Source organism: Hippopotamus amphibius, chromosome 5 (genome assembly GCF_030028045.1).
Source record: "Hippopotamus amphibius kiboko isolate mHipAmp2 chromosome 5, mHipAmp2.hap2, whole genome shotgun sequence".
NCBI lineage: Eukaryota > Metazoa > Chordata > Mammalia > Artiodactyla > Hippopotamidae > Hippopotamus > Hippopotamus amphibius.
The window spans coordinates 163,799,625-163,826,479 of record NC_080190.1 but is presented as its reverse complement, the minus strand read 5'-3'; the positions used below and the strand labels follow the sequence as shown (position 1 = coordinate 163,826,479).

The 26,855-nt window shown below is 45.5% G+C and overlaps 1 protein-coding gene across 7 annotated transcripts in view; it reads left to right on the top strand.

The window, feature by feature from the left end:
* Positions 1–26,855, top strand: part of ASAP1 (ArfGAP with SH3 domain, ankyrin repeat and PH domain 1) — a 346,314-nt gene that overhangs the window by 273,302 nt on the left and 46,157 nt on the right. For all 7 annotated transcript variants that reach the window (XR_009053673.1, XM_057734380.1, XM_057734376.1 and 4 more), the window contains 4 exons: positions 1,670–1,770; positions 3,753–3,822; positions 22,007–22,094; positions 24,279–24,327. Coding sequence is in view for 6 of the 7 variants with exons in the window: in XM_057734380.1 (XP_057590363.1) it covers positions 1,670–1,770; positions 3,753–3,822; positions 22,007–22,094; positions 24,279–24,327 (308 nt within the window). In the remaining variant the exon portion in view is untranslated. The remainder of the gene's footprint in view (positions 1–1,669; positions 1,771–3,752; positions 3,823–22,006; positions 22,095–24,278; positions 24,328–26,855) is intronic.

The window sequence follows — 26,855 nt, the reverse complement described above, 5'->3', positions numbered from 1 at the left end:
AGTCTGAGTCAGCTTGCCTGGTACAGTGTGCAGTCAGCTGTCAGTTACCTATGCAAGAGAGCAGTGCAGTGTGGGGTCCAAGGGTGAGCGTCCACCTCCGAGATGGGCTGTGTCCCAGTGTCCTCAGCATGTTCATAGCGCCTGGTTTTTAGGGTGTGCTCAGAGCCTGCTTTTGAACTGTGAGCTCATGGCATGTGGAATAGCCCTACAGAAGTGCGCTGTCCTGCAGGTTTTCCCGCAGCTGTTGTTAACTCTAATGTGCAGTCGCCGAGCACATGCAGTTTGGTCCAGAGGATCCCGGATGTCAGAAAGAGGCCACCCTGGCCTGAAAGGCAGGCCGTGCACGAGCCGTCCACCAGTAACGGCGGCTTCAGCTTCCTGGCTCTGACCCTCAAGTTGCAGGGGTTGCTTATGAACTGGATATCTTTAGTAAATTCTCTTCACTTGGGAAACAAAGGCCCTTCCTACAGTTTGTCACTCTTTTTAGATTTTCCAAGTAATGAACTGGGTTTCACTGAGTGTTGATTCCCTTTATACACACACACTTTGAGGTTCGTCAACCCTTTAATGTTGGTGAAATGTGTACCTCATGCTCTTCCATTCAGCTTTTTTTTTCTGTCCTCAAATGACCTGAAATAAAACTTGATAAGGATATTTATTGTCCCATCACCCGAAGTTTATCATGACTCTGAAGGGGGTGTGTGTGAGAGAGAGATCTGATATTATCTTTACAATGATGTTTTCTCTGTGTTACAAAAAGTGCTTCAATTATAGACAATAAGACTGTCAATGAAATTAACTATATTTTCAAATGTTCTGCCTTTTTTTCTCTTGCTTCTGCCTTTCCTGATCGAAGTCTAGGAGAGTAAGTGGATGCTTTTTGTGAGAATGTGTTGTCCTACCTCTGTGTCTAAAGCCCCGTGTTCTGTTCTCCAAGTCAGCACCGTTAGGTTCTTACGTTTCCACAGTGTAAGGGCTGCATCTAGTCACGCAGTCTTAAAAACAAGGGGAAGCATCCGTGGATGGTAAACTAAGCTTGCTTGCATCTGTGTTGTCCTGTCAGCCCTTGTCACCCTGTCACCACACCATATACCCTTCCCTGCCACAGAGTCAGCTTTTTAAATTAAAAGCATGGTGATAGGTGTATTTTTGCAGAGCACTAGTAAGTTACAGGAGAAGGATTTTATAGCAGTTCTTAGCGCCTCACTGAGAAGGTGTACTTTCCGTTGAGGGTGTTTTAGCAGAACACCTGAGGACCAGGAAGTACACCTGGAGGAGGACCTCTCGCGATGCATGAGCTTCATTTGCAGCCCATTTTGGTGCCTCTGTACCTTCCTGTGCTCGCCTCTGCTGCCACTGTAAACCGGTTGGAGTCATCACGTAGTCTGTCGCCGCAGTGTTTGTTTGAAGTAGAGCTGGCTTCTGAACTAGATGTAGGAGATCTGACCCCAGGCCTCAGCTCTGCCTCGAACTTGCTTGTGACTCTGACGATGGCTCACCTGCCTGGTCCCCTCCTCTAGAGTAAGGGCAAGGACCCGACCCGACAGCTCTCGAAAGTCCCCAGTTCTCTTAGCTCTAGGCCAATGGGCAAAGGTTCTGTGGCAAAATAGAGTCAAGGATGTGCGAACTGTCTCTGGCAGGTGTCTCATCTGTGGTTTCTCCCTTCTAGGATTCCCAGAGCCGGCAGGGAGGATACAGCATGCACCAGCTCCAGGGCAACAAGGAGTATGGCAGTGAGAAGAAGGGGTACCTGCTGAAGAAAAGCGATGGGTACGTGTATGGCCAGCCCGGGTTCCCTCGTGTGCTTAGCCGACTTATGGGTGTCAGTAACCTAGGGACTTGTCCCAGCCGCTCAGATAGGGAAACGCGCTTAGAAGGTTTCCAGTGCACCAGCTTCAGACGCTGCTTTCGTCGGGTGAGCCTGAAACTTAGCCTGCTGTCTTTAGAAGCAGCAGTAATCGTTCTGTGGTCCCCAGATGGCTCATGTAACTTGTAATGTGCAGTTTGAGGAAGGCAGGGATTGAGTGGAACTTGAGCACGTGGCTTGCTCACTGCACACTCACCCATCTCTCTGGGTTTTCTCTGCCAGACTCCCCCATGGCCACCCAGACCCCAACCTCAAGAGTCAACCTTGACTGCTCTCTTTCCTCTTGCATCACAGCCAACCTAACAAGCTCTTCCGTTTCTAATGAGAAGTCATGCATGGCTTGCCGCCTCTGCTGCCCTGCTCCCAGACAAGGAGCAGCATCTCTCCTGGCCTGTTCTGGTGGCCTCCTAACTGGTCTCTCTGCCACTTACTCATCCCTTCTCCAGTCCATCTCCACACAGCACACTGGGCCGTTCCCAGGGCCATTCCCACACTTCCCATTGCATTTGGGGTCTCGCCCCCATTCTCTCTCCAGCCTCATTTGTGCCATTTTTTCCCCTGGTCCTTCCACACTCGCCTTCTTTCTGTTGTTTGAACACATGCTTCTGTTTCACAATAAGTATGGAAGTAGAATCTTGATTACTTGCTTTACTAATTATCATCCTTTTTTAAAAGAAAGCTTCTTGTTTTCTGATTGTGGATGTGTGCTCCTTGGCTTTATCTAAGACATGTAGATTTTCATTTTGTTTTCATTTGTTTGTTAAAATCGCAGCTCTTTCTCCTGTATGTTTCTGGGATCACTGTCAGTTTCACTCACCCTCCTCCCCATACATCCAGCAGATATCTCCTGAGCCCTACATGCCAGGCACTGTTGCAGACACTCAGACTAAAACATTGAACAAAAGAAAATCCTCGTCATTATAGAGCGTACATTCTCAGCAGGGAGACAGACAATAAAGAAGGAAATGTGTTTATACGTATATGTATATGCCTGTGGAAAACTTAGAGCACTGTTTTTTGATTGTTGTTTTTTTGCTTTGTTTTGTTTTTTTAATAAAGGGTAGTATTTTTTTTTAATTTTTCTTAATTTAAACATCTTCCCTTTTTTTTTTAAGCTCTTTATTGGAATATAATTGCTTTACACTCTTGTACCAGCTTTTGAGGTACACCGAAGTAAATCAGCTGTATTCATACATATATCCCCATATCCCCTCCCTCCCGCGACTCCCTCCCACCCTCCCCTTCCCGGTCCTCTGAGGCATCATCCATCATCAAGTTGATCTCCCTTTGTTATACAGCAGCTTCCCACTGGCTATCTATTTTACAGTTGGTAGTGTATATATGTCTGCGCTTCTCTCTCACTTCATCCCAGCTTCCCCTTTGCCCTCCGCCCCCCCAACCCCGTGCCCTCCAGTCCATTCTCTGCATCTGCATCCTAGAGCACTGTTTTATAGGCCTGAAATTTTAACATTACTAGATGATACTTGAGTTATCTTAAAACAGCTTGCTTTTTCGGTCAACAGTGCGCTTTAGAAATCTGTATATGTAGGCCAGCACGTGTAGCTGTGCTTTTCTTTTAAACTCCTACGTAATACTCTGTAGTATGAATGTAACTATAATCATTTACTTATTCTGCTGTTTTTAGATTTCTGTTGTTTCTGTCGTTTCCCATTTTCACTGTCAGAAACGGCTGTAATGAGCATCCTTGTGCATGCCTACCCATCTGAATTACCCTCCACCTGGGATAATAAAAGGCAACCCAGATTTTCTGGTTTGTGTGGTTTTTGGTTTGGGGTTGGGGTTTTCTGTAATGATTGTTAAGCATAACCCCGTGTAGTTGCGTGAACCAGGTACCGTATCAGCTCGTGTCTGACTTCCTCCTCAGGATCCGGAAAGTGTGGCAGAGAAGGAAGTGCTCAGTCAAGAACGGGATCCTGACCATCTGCCACGCCACAGTAAGTGTGTCTGGTTAGTTACCAGCCTGTGTCTGCGATGCCTTCCGGCCACACGGACTAGACAGCAAGCACGTGCTGTAACCAGCCCTGAGAATTTCCCCAAGTGTGTGGATTAGGTTGGGGGGTTTAGGATTTTCCTTTACCAAAGAAGTTGGTCCTCTCTGGTCCTATGGTGCCCTGCTTCATTCTCTTGCTCCACCAAAACTTTTTGTCTTCTGCTCCCTCAAACCAAATCAGGTATTCTTTTACTTTATAATCTCATCTTTGGGGAAATATTATTGGTTGCTCTGAAAAACCTCAAGTTCTCCGAATTATAAAGATGGCAGAGAATGTTCTATACACGAAAAAGTAATGTAGGGAATGAAAGAACACGTGGTACAGTGTTCAGTCTTTTCTTTATTGTTACTATTTAAAAGACTCAAAAAGTCCCTCAGTATGTTAAAGGATTAAAACATATATAAATAAAGCAGTGAAATACTAAAATTGCCTCAATTATGACTCCCCTTTTTTAGGAATAAAGGCAGTTTAATAGAAAGTAGAAAATAATAAAGCCAAGTTACTAACATTTACATTCTGTTTCCCTTCAGATTGGTGTATACATATACATTACATAAGTTATCGTTGATACTTACAATCTATCAGTTTTAATTTTTATGCTTCATATCACACATTTCCAACTGAAAGTTCCTGTATGGACAAAATCCATATACTTGTCAAAAAGGTTCAGTCTTGGTGGTGCCAAAGACATGCACAGTAAAACAAGGAGTTACTATTTTGCCCTTTTAAGAATAGCAAAAAATATATATATATATATAATCTCAAAGATGCAAAGATTATCATGGAAGACGTGACAAGCAGGAATGGAAACGGCACAGTGTAGCAAGGGTCTCGACAGGGGTGCGTGCAGTTTCACCCAGTGATCCCAGCATGGAGAAGCTCGTGGTTAGAGTTCAGTATCCTGTGCCAAGTGATGCCCTACAGTTTTGTAAGCCATTAACTGCCAGCAGGGTAGCAGAAACAAGGGATGAGCATTTATCACGTTGGTTTAGATTTCCCTCGGTGGAGGAGGAAAAGAGGTACCACTTACTAAGCACGTCCTCACGCCAGATACTTCATTAAGTTTATTTCATGTTATCCTCCCTACCACCCGTGTGGTATTATAATCTTCATTTCACAGATGAAGCAAATGAGTCACCACGAAGTGCCGTGACTTGGCTGGTAACTGGCAGAGTCAGAAACTCAGGCTTGGGTCTCTCCGACACTGGTCCTTATGCCTCTTCCAGGGACACTTAATCAGGTCCCGTGCATCTTCCTTTCTTCATTCAGCCCAGACCCTGACACAGAAGGTGGCCAGTACACACTGTGGCCAAGCCCTTCTGGGTAATTGGTTATACATGCACCTTAAACATTACTGGCTTTTATGAAACTTGAGCAGTTATGTCATCTCTGTCCTTTCCCTTCTTCAGAAGCCTTGGGCTGATTCCTCGGAGGTCTTCAGCTTCCCTCAGCCCAGCTGAGATTTTTAACTATCATGCCTGTTGGGACAAGCCACCCATCTGATACCAGGAATCCTGCTGGCAGACTTAGATCACTTAGTAGTTATCACTGAAGCCGTCTAACAGTTATTCATTTATTCAGCAGTGTTTTAATAGGCTTCCCCTCTGCCATGCACTGGACTAGGCGTCAGAGGTACACAAGTAAACACTACGAGCGAGGTAATAGTTGCCACAGCCTACCAGGTAAATTTGTCATTAAAGGGGTTAGGTGTCTTGCCCAAGTCCCATAACTGGCAGATGCTAGGATTTCACTCTTGAAGCCTCTGGGAGGGCTTCATGGTTAGTGTCTTTTGGCTAAGGAGGGACCCGCCCTACTCATTATTTTGGTGATGAAAATACTTGTGGGGCTGTGTCATAAAGGTTTCTGATCACATGATCCAAGATCAGAACCACGCAAGGGACCAGATAGCACTTGCTGCCTGTGCACCCTGGGCTGGGCGCTCCTTGTTCTGAGCACATGCCCACAGCTGGTCTTGCATTATCGTTAGCTTCTGTTACTCCTGTCCCATAGATGATGAAACCATCTCCACTCTAGCCCCGTGTGACAGTGCAGATTTCCACCATCGGACTTTGACGTCTCATAAGCGCTCCTGTTACCCCATCCCATCATCGTCATCCTGGGGGCTCATGTTTTTGGAGTGCTCACCATGTGCCAGGCATCACCCGCGCCTGGATTAACGTTTGCTAAGGTTTAATCATCAACAACCCCGAGTTTAGAGGTGAGGTTCTCTCCGTCTTACAGATGAGGGAGCCAGGGCTTAGAGAAGTTCACCTCCCAAGGTTACCCAGCTAACAAATGGCGTGGCTGGGAATCTGGTACCGGCCGGGACTCTGCTCTTACACACTCCCACACACCTGGACATTAACCCCCCCTCACCTGCAACCCCAGTTCTTCCCCAGTGTGGGGTCCCAGGACACAGCCCTGAACCGGTGGTGCCAAGAGCCAGGGTGTGGGAGTGGCACATGCCTGTCCGAGCCGGCTGGGATTCTCTGATGGCCCGAAACAGGACATGACCCCTGGGTGCTGATTCATTTATTATAAGGACCGTGCAGTACAGGTGGCCCTGCCGTTGTGTGATCAAAACCTCAGTGTGGCCTCTCCTGGGTCAGGTGTCCTGTGCTCTTGGGCAGCTACCTGCAAGGTGGACCTAACCTCGGGGCGAATCCCAAAGGGGTCCAGGGTGGTCTTAGGCCTGCAGCAGTCACAACAGTGCTCTTCAAGTCACTGGCATCACGAGAGACGTTTCAGCTGCAGCTCTGTAAGGTATACGGGAAGCGTGTAGTCCTCAGTTGCCTGAATGTGATTGTTCCTGGCCTTCAGCTCACTTTCCTGAGCCCAACTCATATCTAATAGTGTCTGATCTTATTAGCTGAGTTAGGTGTAAGCAGTGTGACCCTGAGTTGAGTCTGAATCTTGTGCGTGAGCAGACACAGAAACCAGAAAGGCCCCAGGGGAGATGTTAGGACTTCTCCACTCCCAGGGAGTATTCTTCAGGTTAAATATGCTAAAGTGAACATTTCCAACCATGTGACTGTATGTAGATCGGGAGGTGTTAGTTAAAAATGTGCCGTGTGTGCCCTGTCTCCACCGTCTTCTTGCCTTGGATTCACCTGGCCGTGGCGGTCCTCAGTAAGCATCCTGACACGTTATGTAATGGCCTTGTCCTGTTCCGTCTGTTTACTTCTCTTAAGAACCTGCTGTGGGAGATCACAGATGGTGAAGTGAGTCAGCAGCGCTGCTCACGTGTACTTACGTGGCCTTGGGCAATTTGCTGAAAATAAAAACATACGTTCTCTTCCACCCTCCCTTTTTCTTTCCTGCCAAACACGTTATTGTGGCCAAGCCAGCTGTTTCTGTGCTTTCTTAAACACCATTTTTCTTTTTTGGCTGTGTAGCATGTGGTATCTTAGTTCCCTGACCAGGGATCGAACCCATGCCCCGTGCATTGGAAGCACGGAATCTTAACCACTGGACCACCAGGGAAGTCCCCAGTATGCTTTCATTTATTTATTTGTTTGTTTATTGGCTGTGTTGGGTCTTCATTGCTACACACAGGCTTTCTCTAGTTGTGATTAGTGGGGGCTACTCTTCGTTGCGGTGCACGGGTTTCTCATTGTGGCTTCTCTTGTTGCAAAGCACAGGCTCTAGGCACACGGGCTTCAGTAGTTGCAGTGCATGGGCTCAGTAGTTGTGGCTCACAGTTTCTAGAGCATAGGCTCAGTAGTTATGGCTCACGGGCTTAGTTGCTCCTCAGCATATGGGATCTTCCTGGACCAGGAATTGAACCCGTGTCCCCTGCATAGGCAGGCGGATTCTCAACCACTGCGTCACCAGGGAAGTCCCCTCTATGCTTTCTTAAGACTCTAATCAACAACAAACATCACGTCAGGTGCATTGTTTAGTGGCGAAGAGAATGGACTTGTGGCATCTGTCAGATCTGAGTCTGAATCCCAGCTTCGCCATTTACCACATGACCTCGAGAGAAGCATTTCACTCCTAAAGGTGCCAGTGAGGATGAAGTGAGATGCCGTGCTGTGTGGAGGCCACAGTTAATAGTAGTTGTTGCTGTTAGGGTTACCTCCTCAGATGTCACTGGCGGTACTGAAGTCTGTTGACAGGCAGCCTCTCCTGCTACAAACATTGGAAATAGTGGGTCCACTTTTCCTGTCCCCGGAGCAGTCCAGAGGGAAATGGGCTTCTCCACCTAACTGCTGACTGCCTCCCACTGGCTTGTGTGAACCTGTTCCTCACTTTTCATTGGCGTTAGGCCACCCTTTTTTGCTGCCAGTTACATCTCCTTGTAATCACACACCTGCTCCGACAGGAAGATCTCTGTAGCCGGTTTTAGCTGGCTTTTCCAGACTGTGCAAACACCACTGATTACTTAAAATCAGGTTGAAAATCAGGGCCAACAGCTTCCTGGGAAAACAGATGGAATTCAGTGGTCTTTGGAAAAGAGGATAAAGAGCTTTTTTTGTCAGAAAATACAGGGCCTTTGTCTGGGACCCCTTACCACAGGGGGATTCCTTCTGCTTGAGGGGCCCCGACCACTATTGTAGGCTGTTCTTGTCAGATTGACTCAGGAGAGGGTCGGATATGCACCTAGATTAATGTGCCGTGGTCGGTTGGCCTGACCGCACACGTGAGATCTGTTCCAGGGACAGTTCATCTCCCCAGCTTCCTGTTCCAGGGAGGAATCCACTTTGTGTACACCTGCAAGATTTGCCCTCATCCCTAGAAGATTTCATTTGCAAATTCATTGGTTCAGGTACCTGTTCAAAGACATTTTTTTTTTTTTAATTTACTATTTAAAGTAATGCAGCACTTTAGGGTTCAGATTCAGTGAGAATCTCTGAATCTGCTGTAACAATAATATTGATAGTATCTGGTATCTGCTCAGCACAGCATAAGATGTTTTCATTTCAAAAATACCAATTCTGACAAATCTGTGGCAAACATTTCAGTCAGCTTCAAAGCTTAAGGATGAAAATGTTTATATCAAGCCATGAAACTATTATAAATAAATTTCTATATCTTTGTATTATTTGCCTGTACTTTTTTTTACTATAAGCATTGTAGTATATAATAAAACAAATTATCAAAGAAATTATAAGAATTATAGGTGAAGTATTACTTTATTATAATAATCCTGAAAAATTAATTTCAAAAGTATAAGAAGCTTTGCTTCTCAGAAACCTTTCCTGAATTTATTAACCCCAGTGTCACATACAGCCAAATATGGTTTGAAAAAAGAAAGACAACTACCATTTATTGAACATTTAGAGTGTGCCCTTGCACTCAGTCCTCTGCCTTCACCTGCAAGGGTGGTGTCACCAATCTTCATTTTTCACTAGTCTGGAAGTTCTTAGGAGGTGAAAATTATGTCTTACGCACCTTTGAATTCCCAGTGCCTAGCACAGTGCCTGACATACATGCTCAATGAATACTTTCTGAATGAAGTTGCATTTTATAGATGAAGAAACTGAGGCTCAGAGAGACTGAATCCTGTGCCAAGGGTCATACAGTCTATAAACAGCTAAACCAGTTTTCAAACCCCAAAGCCAGTGCTCTTTCTACTACACAATAGACCTTTCCTCCTTCCTGTTAGGTCTTTGAAAGGTTCATAAAGAATAGTTCTTTGGAATGAAACAAACTCCCTATCTTGTCATTGAATCCATCATAGAGTCTCAGGGTAGGGACAGCTGTAAGGGTTTCCGGGAAGGGGGAGCAGAGGAGTCTGGGTCCTGAAGGTATTACAGGGGGTCCGTGAACTTATCTTTGAACCTGAAGACTGATTTTTTTTAGAAGTCATACATTCTTTGAATGCCTGCAGGTGTTCTTGTGATTAACACCAGAACAATCATTGAATTCATAGCCACTAGTTTCTCAGTATGAAAATACTTTCAATGTCACGCAGAAGGCCACTAAGGTTTGATTTTTACTCTACATGGTTGGGAATCCAGCTCAACTAGATCAGGTTGAGCCTATTTAGATGATTCTGGGTGGGCTGGACATTTTAAAAGGATGAGATTAAGAGCACAGCCCTCTGAGTCACCCTGGAATTAAATGCCTCTTCCACCACTTATTACGTATGGCTTTTGTTAAGATACATAACTTTACTCCTCGTTTGTCAAATGGGATAGTAACCGTACCTGTCTTTCAGTGTTGGGAGAATTAAGTGAGATGATGCATTTAAAGCTTTGTACAGCCTGGACCACACTAAGTGGGAAACTTAATAATTACTCTCACCATCTGGGTGAGCTGAGGTAGGGTGACAGCACCGTGGGGCCACACTGCCATGATTTGAGTCCAGATGACACTCAGTCCCTCACGGTACTGCCCAATTCATAGGTAGGTGTAAGGATTAAACGAGATCACTGATTAGAAGCAATTAGAACTCAAAAAAAAAAAGAAGTTATTAGAACTTGATGTGGAGCAGAAACACTCAATAATTGTCAGCTGTTGTTATTTCTGTTACTATTATCTTCTTCCCTAATGTGTTAACATCTCGATTTTAATCTGATGGAATTCCTTTGTGTTGCTGTTCCCTTACCTCCCGAGGTACTTGATGAAGCTGGTTGAGGCACCTGTTCTCATAAGAATTTCATTTCTTCCTGTTAGAGGTGAACAGCACTACAGACATCTCCAGGGCATCTCACTAAAGCAAGAATTTGATGTCTCTCTCCCTGACCTTGGGCTCTTTAGACCCACAGACATTTTCCAAGGACTATTGTTCTCCGTCCTATCCAGAGCCCTGTAGATAACATTCAGCTGCGAGGGCTTTAACAGATGCACTGCGGAAAGCCTGTTCACAATGGGCTGCTCCCTGCCTAGCAGTGTGTTTAATAACCTGGTTTCTGTGATTGGCCTTTATTGCTTTCTGAGGCTATTCTGGACTCTGCCCGATTCCACATCTTTGTTCCCATTGTCATTGCAAGAAGAGACTATTTTCCTTTCTCTCAAGAGATTAGAAGCAGCACTGCGACATGTAAAAGAACAAACTTTGGTGCTAATTAGACCTGGGCTCAAACTCCTGAACAGGCTAAAGGACCTTGGATGAATTCCTTAAGCCTTTGGAGCCTCAGTGTTCTCCAGTGTAAAATGGGTATAATTTGCTTATGAAGATATCTTATTCCTTTCTAAGCAAGCACGGGGCCAGGTACTACAGAAAGAGTGGTGAATTAGTGGCCGCTGGCCTGTTGGAGCCTGGAGTAAACAAGGGCTAAGCGCTGTAAGAGAAGGGAGCAGGTGCTGGGGTAGAGAGTAAGAGGGGCAGCCCCGCGGGTGTGGGCCGGGGAGGAGATGGCAGGCGTGCTGGGGAGCAGCAATCCCAGCAGAGCGGAGAGGACAGTCCAGGATCCCGAGGCCAGAAAGCATGTTCGGGGAACCCAAGAGAAGCCAGTATGGGTAGAATGGTGTCACTTCCTTACTCTTTCAAGAGTCATTTGGAGGTTGAAATCAATAAACACTCTTTAAAAGCTATTGCTATCTAGATGCCCAAAAAAAGAGAATTCAAGGATAAATTTTAAAGATACTTTATAGTTAGCATAACAAAAATTCCAATTAAGCAAGAGCCATAAAAAATGTTTACAGAGCATCCTGAACCAGTGTTTTTCATTCCTATTTGAATTGCTCCCTCCTCCACTTGAATAATAATTCTATTTTATGTCCCTGCCGTCGGCTTCAAGCGGTGCTGTTTTCCTGCACTTCATCAGCCAGCTCCACCCCCACCCAGCACTGCCCTCGTGACATGGGACTCCCCCCCCCTTTTTTTTTTTTTAAATTTAATTTTATTTTATTTTATTTATGACTGTTGGGTCTTTGTGGCTCTGCACAGGCTTTCTCTAGTTGCAGTGAGTGGGGGCTACTCTTCGTTGTGGTGTGCGGTCTTCTCACTGCAGTGGCTTCTCTTGTTGCAGAGCACGGTCTCTAGGCACACAGGCTTCAGTAGTTGCAGCACACAGGCTCAGTAGTTGTGGCTTTCAGGCTCTAGAGCACTGGCTCAGTAGCTGTGGCGTATGGGCTTAGTTGCTCCTCGGCATGTGGGATCTTCCTGGAGCAGGGATCACATCCATGTCCCCTGCATTGGCAGGCGGATTCTTTTTTTTTTTTTTTTTAATTTATTGGCTGTGTTGGGTCTTTTTTGCTGCACACAGGCTTTCTGTAGCTTCAGAGAGCTGGGGCTACACTGCGTTGTGGTGTGTGGGTTTCTCATTGTGGTGGCTTCTCTTGTGGAGCACAGGCTCTAGGCGCACAGGATTCAGTAGTTGCAGAGCGTGGGCTTATCATTAGTTGTGGCTCGTGGGGTTTAGAGCGCAGGCTCTGTAGTTGTGGCGGTTGGGCTTGGCTGCTCCACAACATGGGGATCTTCCCGGACCAGGGCTTGAACCCGTGTCCCCTGCATTGGCAGGCAGATTCTTTTTATTTTTAAGAACTTTTATTGAAATACAGTTAACAGACAATAAACAACGTATATTTAGAGCGTACAATTTGGTATCCCAGTCTCCCAATTCATTTCCTGCACCTCATCAGCCAGCTCCACCCCCACCCCACCCCCAGTGCCCTTGTGACGTGGTTCTCCCCACCCCCTTTTTTTAAACAGAAGACCAGAGTTTGACTTTAATAAATCAAGTTCAAAATGCAGCCTCAGATCCTGAGGCACTGGTGATGAATCTTCTAAATAGTCACAGTCACCAGCAAAAGAAACACAGTTGTTCCACGCAGAGAATGTTATTTGGACATACAAAATAAGCAGTGCTGTTTCCAAAACTCAGGGGGTCCCCGTGAAGTATCTTTCTAGGCTTCCGCCACATTGCACATGCAGAACTGAAGACATTGACGTTTAATTAGAGGGCTTCCCAAAGTCAAGTTCCATAAAATATGTTTAGAAATCTAACTGGTTACGTCTTACAGGTTGTTTATCCTTCTGAGTACTACATTCAGCAGGGATTGTTACTCTTTTTGAATCCTGGAGAAGGAGCTGCTCCTTTTCACACCGTTTGATCCCAAGCTTGTGTGTTAGCAGCATCAGTAGAGGGTGTATTTCTGATGCAAACGCTTAGCACTTGGCTCTGAATGAATCATTACATGTGATTGGAAGAGGCTGCAATTGGCTCAACGGATTCAGTGATTTGCGGTCCTGATTGTGCATTTGAATCATCTGGCTTCACTCCCAAAGGCTCTGATTGAGTTGGTCTGGAGCTGAAGCCCAGGAATTGCTTCCAGGTAGTTCTAATGTTCAGCCAGATGGAGACTCACTGAGCCCCTCCCCGTAGTTTGCCAGTGGTGTAATGTAAAAGGACAAACAGACAAGAGGGGTGGGTGGTAAGATGGAATCCTGCAGCCAGCTGCAAGGACTCCTGGAAAGTTTGTGAGCCGGCCATGGACCTCATTCAGAACTTGGCCAGTTTGAAGTCTGAGTCTCCCTACCTCCTTTTTTATTCTAGTTGAGGGTCCTTTTGATAGCTGAAGCAGTAAAATCAGAGCAGTGGGCAGGTCTAAGCTTCTTTCTAAGCTCCTCTCAATTTTCTGAGTCCTCAGAGCTTCTGGGCCCTTTCACCTGCTCTTCTGGTTCCTCTCTATCTGCATGGAGTCCCCTCACTTGGTTTGCGTGCTCTGCATGTCTTCACACAGGAGCCAGGGCACCCTGCTTCCCCTTCCCCCACCCCGCCCATGGCCTCAGTTTACCCTCTGTGACTCTCCTGTCAGAATCTGGTGTTCTCTTTGAACCTGGGTGACTTTAATAGGTAACTCTCCCAGAGGTGGTTGCATTTTAACAATACCGCCTTCATCTAGAAGGAAGCAGATGACAGTATAGAATCTTAGGTGTCAGCCATGTGGACACCATTGGAGGAGGTATTTTGGGAATAATTAATAGCTATAAAAATAGTAGCTAACATGTATTGAGCACATGCTCCATGCTAGTTCCATGTTTTCCCACTTGTTTCATAACAGCCTCAAGGTAGTTGCCATCACCTCCATTTTAAAGGAAAAAAGTCAAAGTCTCACAACTAGCAGGCGCTTGGCGCCAGGTTTGAGCCGAAGGAGTTGAATTCCAGAGCCTGTGCCGCCTCCCACTTGAACGGGGCGCACCAATGCTTGTTCAGACGTTGCCTTGTTCATTATCACGGCGGAGAGGGCATCGTCTTCCTTCTCTGTGATGAGAAGACTTGGGACTCAGGAGGGCTTATGGCTCCAGGAGTGGGCAACCGGGCCAGGACTCAAACCCAGGTCTTCTTGCCTCCAGAATTGTTTTTCTCTCCATTCTGCCATGTACCTTATAGTATGAGTAGTAAATTGCTTTGGTGAATTAACAGAATATATTGCGTTGCTCCAGACACACGAGCAGGAGCCTCAGTTCCCAAAATGTGGCTGCGTGAAAGCCGGGTATTTATGGCAGCCTCTCTAGTTCCGGCTTCAGAGACCAAGCATCGCACCCCCCCAGCCCCTCTTGTGGCTAATCCTCTGGAATCACACGGGTGTCACAAGGGTGCTGATGCTGCCTGGGATCTGAGGAACTGCCAAGTAAATCTCTCCTGCTTTCAATGTTGAGCAGAGATTGGAGGAAACTCCTGCAGGGGACTTGATGCTTAGATGAGGAAGGGAAGGTGAAATTGAAGAAATTAAAATATCAAAGAAGTTACAGATCAGAATCCCTGGCCTTGCAGCTTGTGAGGGCTAGGTTTTTGTTCCTTGCCTTGGAGTCATACCCAGTGGGTGTCATCCTGTGTGTTTCCAGTGTGACTTTGTAATTTCAGCAGAAAAGTGAGTAGAGTGGAACCTCATTCATTTAGGGCCTACAAATGAAGAAAGTGCACACACTTGCTACAGTGTATTGGATTGGTCGGTCCCCCCCAGCCCACGCGCCCTGCCATGTGGCTTGTGGGATCTCAGTTCTCCCACCAGGGATTGAACCAAGGCCATGGCAGTGAAAGCCTGGAATTCTAACCCCTACTAGGCCACCAGGGAACCCCCAAATTTTACAGGCTTGAAGTTATGAAATAAAGGACCTGCTATCTGAAATCAGTCCATTTTCATGTTACTCCCTACCCCACCTGCCCCAGTACAGGAAGAAAGTATGAGTTCCCTAAAAATGTTTACTTTCCCCTAACATTCTGCTCTTGCTAGCTGTGACCTGAAGGCAGAGTTACTTAACCGTTTTGTGCCTTGGTTTCCTCATCTGTCAAATGGAGTCATAATAGTAGTACTTACTTTTAGGGTAGTTGTGAAGATTAAATGAGTATATATGTATAAAACACTTAGAACAGTGACTGGCACAAGTGCTACGTAATTGTCAGGATGCTGCTGCCACCCTTGTTTTAATTAACTGCTGTCTATATGTAAGGATAATAGAAACCTGTTACAGATTTGTGCCTCAGCAACTCACTGACCATTTGGTTGATAAAATGTAATGAGAATTCTTATTTAAAAACATATTCCAGGGGCTTCCTAGTGGCGCAGTGGTTAAGAATCCGCCTGCCAATGCAGAGGTCACGGGTTCGATCCCAGCTCCAGGAAGATCCCACATGCCACGGAGCAACTAAGCCCATGTGCCCAAAAAAATAAATAAATTAATTAATTAATTAATTAATTAAATAAAAACATATTCCATAGCTCAGATTAATGCATTTCATACAGTCATCCTAAGTCAGAGGGTTTTCAAGTGTAGCAACTCTTGTTGGATAACAAGGTATGGATTAAAGTGGTTACTACAGTTAAATAGGAAATATGAGTTAAAAAGTTCTCTACTGGCCCAGACGCTGTACACTGATGAATAGCAGGCACTCAATAAATGTTTGTGGAAATGAGTTAATGATGACTGTCTAGCACATTGGTCAGATGCAGTAACATCAGCCCCACTTCTTTTTTTTTTTTTGGCACACGGGCTTAGTTGCTCCGTGGCATGTGGGATCTTCCTGGAGCAGGGATCGAACCTGTGTCCCCTGCGTTGGCAGGCGGATTCTTAACCACTGCGCCACCTAGGAAGCCCAGCCCCACTTCTTATCAGGAGCCCCAATAACCTCTTTTTTTTTTTTTCTTTTCTATTTACACTATAACATTGTTTAATGTTGATTCTGGAGTGGAACATGCTCTCAGAAGTCAAGTGGCAAGTTCATTACTGCAGGAAGAGATTTTCAAGAAAATCTCCACTTGCAAATAGATCTTTCTTGCACACACACACATTCTGCCAACTAGAAATCGGTCCTGTGGTTTAAATGGTTGGGAGGTTTAAGGGAATTCCTAGTCATTCACTCTCTAGGATGTAGTACTTCAGTTAGGTGATCAGTGCCTCCTCCCCTGAGCTGTCTGAAGGATCACTAAAGGGATCCGGAGCTTTAATTCTGGCCACAGGTAGTAATTTTGGAACGTGGGACAGGTGGAGAATGAGTGGGACTTCTCAGGAGGAGCATTAAGTGATCTGGAGGGAAAAGGAAGGAACTGGCCGTTTCAGGGCAGGAAGAACCAGAAAGGGAAAAACAGGAAAGATGTTTTCACTGACACCGCACATGTCCCGAGAGTTTGTCTGAACAGCGAAACAGCATGGTAAATGGGGAAAGCTCTGGGAAGAAATTTGTTCAAATCCCAGCTTTCTTTTTGCTTTCTGTAAAACATTGGTCAATTCACTTTCACCTTCCTGGCCCTTGGTTTTCTCACGTGTAAAATGGGCAGTCACAGTACCTAGTTCATAGGGTTATTGCAAGAGTGAAATAGTAACCTTTTTGTAAAGTATCTAGCAGTTTAAATGCTCAATAAATGAACACTGCTACCTTGCCCCAAAGAAACCAAAATACTTTCCAAAAGCCAAAAGTTTTAATGTACTAAAATTTTGGAGATAAGCTCTCTCTGCAGTGCTAGGTGTTCAGTGTGTACCTAACTTCTTGTCAGGGGGTGGTTGTGGTTGTTGATCATTTGCCAGACGTATGTGTTTCTCTAGGGCATGGTAGGTGTCTAAATAAACATTTATTGAACAAAAAATTGAAAGTGACTGTAAGGATCTGAACAGCTGTATTAGCAGGCATTAGCCTAGGAAGTGAAGAGAGCTTCATTATTTTATTTTTACCTCCTTCTACACAGCAGCCTCAGCCTGGCTGGGTCAGGCTTATTTCCCAAGTAATTAATGATGTTCAGTTCTTGTTTGTGAAGCAGAGCAATTCAGCAGGATGATGGGGGGGAAATAATTTCCTTTCTGGATACTAATTCCAGCAGCAGCTGTTTTCTGCTCACAGAAATATGCCTGCGCTAACGACTTCACACTTCCAGCAAAAACACTTCACGGCGGTGCACGCGGAGCTAAGGACAAATATGTGGTGTTTGTTTTCTTTCGGGAGACGCAGAAACATTTGTCAGAATCGATTCACTCTGTTTCTGCACACGTTTCTGATGACTTTCCTCGCTGAGCAGCATCTTCTATTTTGGGTGACTGAGCATCATGTCAGAGGGGTACTGTCTTCATCACTTCTGTGCAGGGATGCACCCAGAGCTTCCGTAGAGGAAACATTTTCAAAAACCTGTAAATAGCTTTGCCACGTGCTTGTGTAAAAACGAACTTTTCTGTGTATAATGTTAACTGGAGAAAGCAATTTGCAAAACGATATATACAAATTGAGCCAACCCACGTTTTTCTATAAACAGACATTTCACACACACACGAAGGTACAAACGTACCTATCTTGTTAAAATCAGGTATTAACAGTGACTATCTCTGGGTGTGAAAGTGGGATTAACAAGTAACATTCAGTTTCTTCTTTGCACTGTCTCTGTCTCTTGGTGTTTCTTCAGTGAATATGCATTCTTTTAATGAAAAGTAAAACCTGTAAAAGGACAGGCATCAGAGTTTCAGGGAACAGAGCCGTAACAGTCTTCATTTTTGGAAGGTATAACTGTATTTGCAGGAGAGCACTTGTAGCTTTTGAAAGATGCTTTTCAGTAGAGCCTGCAGGGGCAGTGGGCCGCCCGCTCCACTCATCATTCAGATGCCGGGCCTGGGAGAGCCACATACTGTATAGGATAGTACCTAGGGAATAATTTATTAAAAGTCTCATTTTAGTCATATCTTGAGTCCCCAACCCCCAGTACCATAACCATGGCTTTAGTTCAGGTCCCCGTCATCACTCATCAGTCCGCTCTCTCAGCCTCCTCCACTGGCCGTCCCCCTGGATGCAAGGGGACCGCAGCGCTCCTAGGACAGGATGGGAGTCCTTAGGGCCACATGCAGTGCCCTCCCTGCTTCTCTTTCCGCATCACCCCCTGCCTTGTCCCTTTCACCCCCCAGGTGCCTGCTGCTGTGCCTCCCCATCTAGGTCCTCACCCAGGGATGAGGCTGCCTCTGGAGCCTTGCAGAAGCCGTTGGTGCCCTCCTGAGCTCAGGCTCCAGGGCCCTCCAGGCACCAGGCACGTCCTAGGCCCTTGGCTGGGTCTGTTTCCTGTAGCTGCTGGGTGGCACAGACCGCCTGCTCTTCATATGTGCTTAGGAGTGGTAGAGGCTTCATCAGTATCTTGTCAAATGAATAAGTGAATAGGTGTTTCGACTAGGCTTCTAAAAATTCTCTTTGCGTCAGTTATGAAAGTCAGATGACCTGAGAAGATATTAAAATAGATGTTAATCTTTTAACCTTTGCTGTATTTACTTCTAACACTTCCTTTTCTCAGAAGAAGGTGTTTTTGTGAGCTGGGGCTTGAGGCCACTCCTGGGGGATTTTGTGTGGCCGTTTTTCCCATGGAAGCAGAAGGGAAGGAGGACCAGGCCTTTGGTCCACCCAGACCTAAATTCAGCTCCAGACGGCTGCTTCCTTACTGGGAGATTTTAGGAAAGTCAGTTAACTTCTCTGTGCCTCCGTTTCTACATCTTAGTTAGTGAAAGAAAGCAAAAATAGTTTCCTCACAGGTCATACACGACTTAGTAGATATAAGGTCCCCAGAATGCATTCGTTCATTTGACAAATATTTTTTGAGTGCCAGACACATGTTAGTGAGCAAAACAGAAAAATGTGTGCTCTTAGTGGGAAGAAAGACAAGGTAAATAGGAGTGAGAAGAGCCCAGAAGGCAACGCAGCAGGGCGTGAAGGGGTAGGAAGTTTAGGGGAGGGTAGTCTGGCCAGGAACCATCCCACTGGGGAGGTGCCTCCCGGGAGAGGCCTGGAGGGAGCGAGCAGGGAGATGTAGGCTGGAGGCCAGTGCCCCTCACCGCCGGCAGAGGGAGCAGCAAGCCAAGTGGTAGGAGCCCAAGTCCGAAGGAGCCTGGAGGCGGTCCTTGGAGGACCCAAGGACAGGCTGCGGTTTTTATTCTAAGCATGGTAGGAATCATCAACAGTGAGGACTCAGTAAATACACATTTCCTTCGTTCGCTTTCCTTTTCTACCTTTTCTGTACTTAAACAGTGTGAAAGTATTTCTTCAGCTGTTCCACAGTGATGTCACCCAGGGCAAATCGTTTAGTCCCACTGTGATTTTAGTCTGCTGAACCTCCAGGAGAGAGTATACCTTCTTTAATCAGTATACCTATCCATTAGTATTAAATGTGAAGAAAGGACTTGGAAATTTTGGAAAGTTGTGCATATCTGGACCTCCAGTGGTGACTGTAGTGATTCCAAGCCTTCTGGTCCCTTGGTCCGAGGACTCTGGTTCAGTGTCCTGCTCCACTTCCCGGTGTTTCCAGACTCCGTACTGTCGAGAAGCAGCCACGTCAGCTGCTTCAGCTGTCAAAAATTGTGTTGTCTGCTCTTCAGATTCACGTTTGGGGTGATAGGTCATCTGTCTCACTGGCCTTTGGGGGAAGAACACTATGTACAGGAAGACGTGTCTGTGTTAAGTGAAGTTCCTGCTGATGTGGCCGATGTCAATCGCGTAGACTTGAGAAGCTTCCCAGGGAATAAGTATCACATGTCATTGTCATTGAAGTTGTGGGTCAGTCATAGAATGACTTAAACTGTACAAAACCCTTGTCATCAGAAGCTTTTGGGTGGAATACTTGGAAGTAGCCTGTGCTTTGAAATGAGAGGCCAATGGTGCTGTTTAATTTTCCAGAATCGGTTGATACTTAACTGAGTATTTTTTCCTTTTTTTAAATTTTGTCTCTGTTACTTGGTTGTATCTGTTGGTCGTTCAGAAACACTAGAGTCACAAATATTTGGGAAGAAAAAAAATCATCTAGGTAACCAATCTGCCACATTCACATGTGAATGGTGTTAAAAATATTCTTAAGATTTTCAAAGAGATTTCTCTACTTAGGTTAAGAAACTTGAAACCTCTTATTACGCATAATCAACTTAAGCTTGGGAAGTTCTTCCTCATGTCTGGCTCACGTCTTTGACAATTTGAGTACGTTTCTTAACTTCATCTGTGCAAATGGAAAACAGCTGCCCGACCTTCCCCGATAACAGCCCTTTGCATCCTTGCAGACGGTGATTAAGTCACTCCCCAGCCTCTTTCCTCTGACTAAATAATGCTTTTAAACCATCTTCAAAGTTCCCGTTTTCCACTCCTTTAATCATCCCTTGATCTTCCCTAAGCTTTTCTGCATCCTCCTTTAAATGTGGTTGCCAGATTGGAACATAGTATCCTATAGAGTCTCACCATTCACTGGGCTTGCTACCTTTTTCAGCCTGTCACATGTCTTTGTCATTCTTACGGGAAATCCAGCGATTTTATCAACACCCAAAGAGATGAGGACCAACACGGCCTTTTACGGTGGACCCGGCCAAGGTTTGTGGTTGCAGCTGCTGGTTTTGGAGACTGAGGCTTTTAGCAACCCAAGCTCCAGGTCTGTTCTAAGAAGGATTTGCGGGCCCACAGCCTTCTGCCTCCCCTTTCTGGGTTTGGCAACCAGTCTGTAGCACAGGAATCCTTTCTCAAGCACTGTTTCCTCTTAGGCAAAACTGTCCTGTGTACAGGACTTTACTTCTGGTTTCCATGTCTAAGTCACATGTATATGCAAAGAACATGAAATCCCTGGGGGTCTGTCACTGCCACCCCCCAGAGAGCTTGCTTTGAAGCAGACAGACTCAAAACAAAGGGTGTTGCCTTCTGTGTCTAACCTCCTTGAAACCACAGAGGAAGATTTCAGAAGTTGTCCAGCAAGCACAGGAAGGTACATGGAAATTAAGTATCCGGTGCCCATCATTGAGAATGAGAGGTGCAGCGCGTGCCGTTGAAATACTCTTGGTCATAAGCCACTGGTGGGACCTCTCTCTACCTCCTCCCCCTCTGTTTTCCATAAAGACTTAAGTTGGTTGGGTGGAAATGCTCCTGGCTTGAGATTTTCAGAATCATGACTGGCAGCCAGGGCAGGCATGCGGCTCTGATTAGAGTTCCGTTGCTTATTTCTGCAGACTTCTGTTCAAGCAGAGCCCAGCCCGGGCACTCAGACGCTTCACTCCTTGGTCAGCTCCTTCCGGCAGCCAGCATTTGCCATTGGCCAGTGTGTGACCTTGAACAGATGCAGGCAGGAGAGCAAAAAGGAGTTTTGACCAGAGTGATTCCATGGCGAGACTCCTTTCAGGCAAAGTCTACACTAGCAGGACTATCTAGACACTGCAGGGTCTGTAGGAATTAAATGTGTGACCAAGAGATTTGGTGGAAAATGATAGGAACTCATTATATTTTTCTTCTCCAGATTTTGGGGCTTATTAAGCAATGTCTCACAGGTGGTAACTGTCCTTGTACTTTTGGGAGAGGTAATGTGAATTTTGTGTTGCAACCAAAATTTGTGGGTGCCTGAGATACCGGGTTTGGGGTGATTGGTTACTGGGGTCATTTTGAGCGAATGAAGGAAATACACTCTGCTGTCTTTCACAGTAAGATGCGGTAATGGAAGTGCCAGCTCTTTGTGCTTGTGTGTGTTTAGATTCCAAAAGGGCACAATTCTATGGGTCACACCCACTCCTCATTGAAAGTGAGATGAATTATCTCATTTCCATTCTGATTAATCACCAGGATGTTTCTGCACAGTTCAAGTAGACCACCTACCTTTTTTTCCTCCTTCAATGAGATTCAGAATTCTAATGGGGTGAATTAAACCTTACCAAATGCATCATGACGTTCCCTCCCCACCCCCCGCCCCAGCGGGGCACTAGACCTGCAGGGGAACCACTCGTGCTGCTCGTAACCTCTCCCTTTTCTCTTGTGTCCAGTCTAACAGGCAGCCTGCCAAGTTGAACCTTCTCACCTGTCAGGTGAAACCGAATGCCGAGGACAAGAAGTCTTTTGACCTGATATCACGTGAGTGCTTTTTCCTCCAAGTCAGTTACTGTGGATTCTGCCACCAGCCCATTCCTGTTCTCTGGGTTGGAAGCCGCAGCTTTCCCAAGCAGGGCTCCTTGCTGTGCTGCACGTGCTGCTCTGGGAAGAGCCCTGGGTCTCTCTACACGGAGCCCACCTGCAGATGGGAAGGCATGTCTGTGTCAGATCTGACTGCAGTGGAGGAGAATCTAGATTTGTACAGTAAACCAGACCCATTCTTGACCATGAACTTTATCCCCTCGGAGGGATTTTTCCAAGCACGTTCCCATTTTTCTCCTACATCTGCTGAATCAGGGTGTTGGGTGTAAGGCCCACACATAGGTGTTTTTTAAGAAGTCCCCAGATGATTCTCATGTGTACCTTTGGTTGAGACACGTGGACATGAACTTGACAACGCCACTGTCTGTACAGCTGATTTGCCCAGAATTTTACAGAATCAAGCTCTGAAAGGAAAAACCATTTCCTTGCTTCCCAGCAGAACTGCCTTCTGGCTTCATGAATCAATGACACTACGCTCTGTCACTGTCCTATTCCACGGGTCAGAGTGTGTTTTTCTCTTGTGATAGGGGTCCACTCCCCCAGCTGGTAGCCCGTATTCTCATAGTCTTTAGAGCGAGGGGAGGTTGTTTTCCTCAAGGCTGGCTCCCTGTGCTTTCACTGGTCCCATGGGTGCTCACGGTAGCTCAGGGGACATCTCTTCGTAAAAGAAGAGGTATTGCTGATAAAATGACTCACCAATATTCTGAAATCCTCCAGCACTGACCTTCGGTGTTCTTCCTTCTCTGTAGGGCCCCACAGCACAGGCCAACAGCCTGTGATCTACATGTAGAGCACAAAAATACTTTCCTGTCCCTTGAAATCCTTCTGATGTGAATGGAAAAAAAAGACAGTCCCAGCCCCAAAGATGGACTCAGTTGTGAGACTGGGTGGAGTCGCAGCTGGACTCTACAGCACCTGTTGACGTTCAGATTCCCCATGAGTTTTATGACCAAGATTTTTTGGGTTATTGATGAGAAAGAAATACGAGAAGTTGGAATTATAATAGGACTTCAAAAAGTTCAGAACCCCTCGATTTGAGAACCTGTAGGTTATTAATAGTAATTATTGGACATCTAATGTGTACCAGGTGCTTTATAAACATTATGGGTAATCCGCTCAAAAGCCCGGTCAGTTTCCTATTTCACAGAAGAAAAAACTGAGGCTCGGAGATGTTCGGCGACTTACTCAAGGTCTCACAGCAGTAAAGCAGGGATTCAGCCAGGGCGCTTGGGCCCTAGTACCTGTGGTGTGTTCTTGAACGTACATACCGCCTCTCTCTCAGGGAGATGGGGAGGGGGCCTACCCTGGAGCAGTCACGTAGTGAGTGACTGGCAGTAGGTAAAGGTGGCAAGTCAGTGGTGGTTTGACCTTAATATGTGGAAGCATTCTGGTAGATCCCACGTTTTAAGAAAGAGCTTCCCTCACGTACGCCTGCCCAAACTACCCAAGTGAGACGCTGCCCCCTCCTTGCCTGGGTTACAGCTTGAGGATGACCCTGCAGCCTGGCTGGAGCCCTTCCTCCCTGAAACCGGACTCAACCAGAGAGGAGCCCGGGGCAGGATGTGCCTGCTCGTCAGGGCTGCCCCCTGAGTTACGAATCACTTCTGAAAAGGGATTTTTTAAAAAGGAAAGCCAGTGAAAGGCAAACTGAAAAGGAAAGGGAAAATTCTGAGTTGGCAGCTGGCACTCTCCGATTTGATCCGTCCCTGAGGTCCATTTGACCATGTAGGACCCAGCCCCCTTCCCCCTTGTTTTGCAAGAGAAGTGCTAGGCGGTCACATGGTGTTTGCAGTTATTTTGTTGTATTCCTCTTGCCCTTCAGAAAAATAATATTGACAAAGTGAATCATGTAACTGCTAAAACAAACTGGTACAAAAATAAAATAATATTAAAATCCTACTTCTAGAGGGAGGGAATACAAGGATATGTGTGTAAAGACATGATTGAACTTGATGTACCCCCAAAAAAATAATAAATAAATAAAATTTTTTTTAAAAATCCTACTTCTAATGTGGTTCCTCCCTCCACCCCACCCCCACACCCCCAGGGACTTTCAGAATTTGCTTTAATACCTGAAGGTATTCTCCTTTCTAAGGTTTCGCTTTTTTCTCGTTTGTGTTCCAGATAATAGGACGTATCACTTCCAGGCAGAAGATGAGCAGGATTACGTAGCGTAAGTAGTTTTGAAATAATAGCATGATGCCTTCGATTGAAAAAGCACCTCCCTGTCCTGTACAGTGTACCTTCGTGTTTTCTTTTCATTACTAAGAATCCTAGTGGTTATTTCTCACCTCTGGGCCTTTACATGTTTGTCTTCTCTCTGTCTGGAGTGCTCAGTAAACGCAGGCGCCCCCCCCCCCCCCCCCCCCCGCCCCCATCAGGGTTCTGCTCAAGTCTCACTGCCCTGGGGCTTTTGCACCCTCCCCTCAGCCTCTTCGCACCCCTCTGGATCCCCTGGCTTGGTCTGAGCCGACTGGAGAGCTAGAGCTTCTTGAGGGCAAAGACTGTGCCGTCTTCATTTCTAATCCCACCACCTGCACTTGGAACGGGTTTACTCAGTGTTGGAGCAATTCATGTTTGGTGGAGTGGGTTGGCTGCCTTTGGGATTCTCTCTGGGTGCTTGTGGTAGTGATGGGGGGGGGGACTTGGTTTTGATGTAGGAGGTCCTGGCGTCCTTCAGGGAAAAACATTTATTTTCCTCAAAGTTACACACATAAGAAGTTTCACTGCCTCTTTGAGTTGTTTTCTTGTGTGTAAGTGTCCAGTGACTTGAACAAAGAAATCCTTTCTCATCTCAGCGTGGAAGGAGGCAGGTACAACAGAAGAGCAGCTGCATGTTTAAAGTCAAACAGACTTGACTTCTAATCCAGAATCTGCCTGGTAGTGACTTTTTGACCTTGGAAAGATCTTCCCACCTCAGTCTTCTTGTCAGTAAGATGGGTTATAGGCCTCTTTTGCAGGATTTTGAGACTTGAGATAAAATGTGGAATGCTGCTTGTACAGTGCCAATTTTTTTTTGTACTCCTGTAAACTCAAAGTGACTTTTAAAGTATTAAAACACAGTTATGCACCTGTTGCTTTAAAATAATTTTAAAGTTTTTTAAAGAATTTTCAGAAATAGTTGCTTTGATTCTTGACCCTTTTGAAATGTAGCCATTTCGCCACATTTGAATTTTTCCACAAGAAAATGAGTGGTCCTTTAACTATATATTTCCAGATTACATGGCAAACTTTTTTTATTTATTTGTCATATGAGTTCTCAAGGAAGGAGGCAAATGTGGCATAAGAGAAGGAACTCTGAAAAAGTGGGCTCAGCAAAACTGTTTCTCTTGTCCCAGTCTGATACCGGTCCCGCTGTAGGGCCTTGGGCAAGTCACCGAATCTCTCTAGGCTCGGTTTCTTTAAAGTATTATAAACCCTAACTCAGAGCCTTGTTGGAGGATTAGATTTCAAAAGTTATAAGGACTTGGCATAGACCCTGGTAATATCAGATAGCCAGAATCTCAAAATACCTGAGGAAGGCAAGAGAGACTCTGCAGTCAGGTGAGAAATGCTCAGTGATCTGCCCCATGGAACCCAGATTCTTGACTTGTTTTTAACAGAGCAATTTCTGGTTTCTAACTTGAGACTAAGTGATAGAAAATACATTATTTAACTTAAAAGGTATTAAACGCCCACCCCACTCCACCCCCCCATTCCTGGACGGTTGTTCGGTTTTCTGCTTCACAGTAGAAACCTAGGCTGTCTGACCCTATTTCTCACAGTACAGCGAGGGTGAGCGCCACCTAGAGTCAAAGGTGTGACTTGCAGTTCACCTCCTCCAGGTACTTTGCTTTGGTTTTTAATTCTCATTGCTGTCTCTGTTCCTTATTCAAATGAAATGAAAAACATTTCTAAACCACAGTTTGTTCTCAAGGGGGTTTTTTGTTTGTTCTTCATTTTCTTCTAAAAAAATTAATTTGCCTTTTGTTTCTCATTCATGAAAGTAATACAACTCATTATAGATTTAAACAATTACAGAAATATACAGAGTAAAGCATTCCATCTATTTTTTCTACCAAAAAATAACTCAGGGACAACAAGTATTAACATTTTTGTGAATTTCTTTCTAGCCCTTTTTTCCCCAAACAAAATATATAATTCACAAATACATTTAAATTTGAGATTGTATCCTACAATATTTTTTTTCCTGTTTATTTCACAAAACATTATATTGTGAACATTTCCCCAGTGTCATCCAAAAATTAGTGGGAGGACTTCCTAGGTGGTACAGTGGTTAAGAATCCACCTCCCAATGCAGGGGGCACAGGTTTAAGCCCTAGGCCGGAAAGATCCCACGTGCCGCAGAGCAACTAAGCCTATGCACCACAACTATTGAGCCTGTGCTCTAGAGCCCATGAACCACAACTGTTGAGCCCATGCATTGCAACTACTGAAGCCCATGTGCCTAGAGCCTGTACACTGCAACAAGAGAAGCCACCACAATGAGGAGCCCGTGCAGCACAATGAAGAGTAGCCCCTGCTCGCCGCAACTAGAGAAAGCCTGTGTGTAGCAATGAAGACCCAATGCAGCCAATAAATTAATTAATTAAAACAAAAAACAAAACAAATTAATTGGAAACTTAAATTTCAACACCTGGTTCACTAGTCCACTTTGTGGTTATTTCAGGCTTTGTTAATCAACCCCCTGTTATTGGGTAT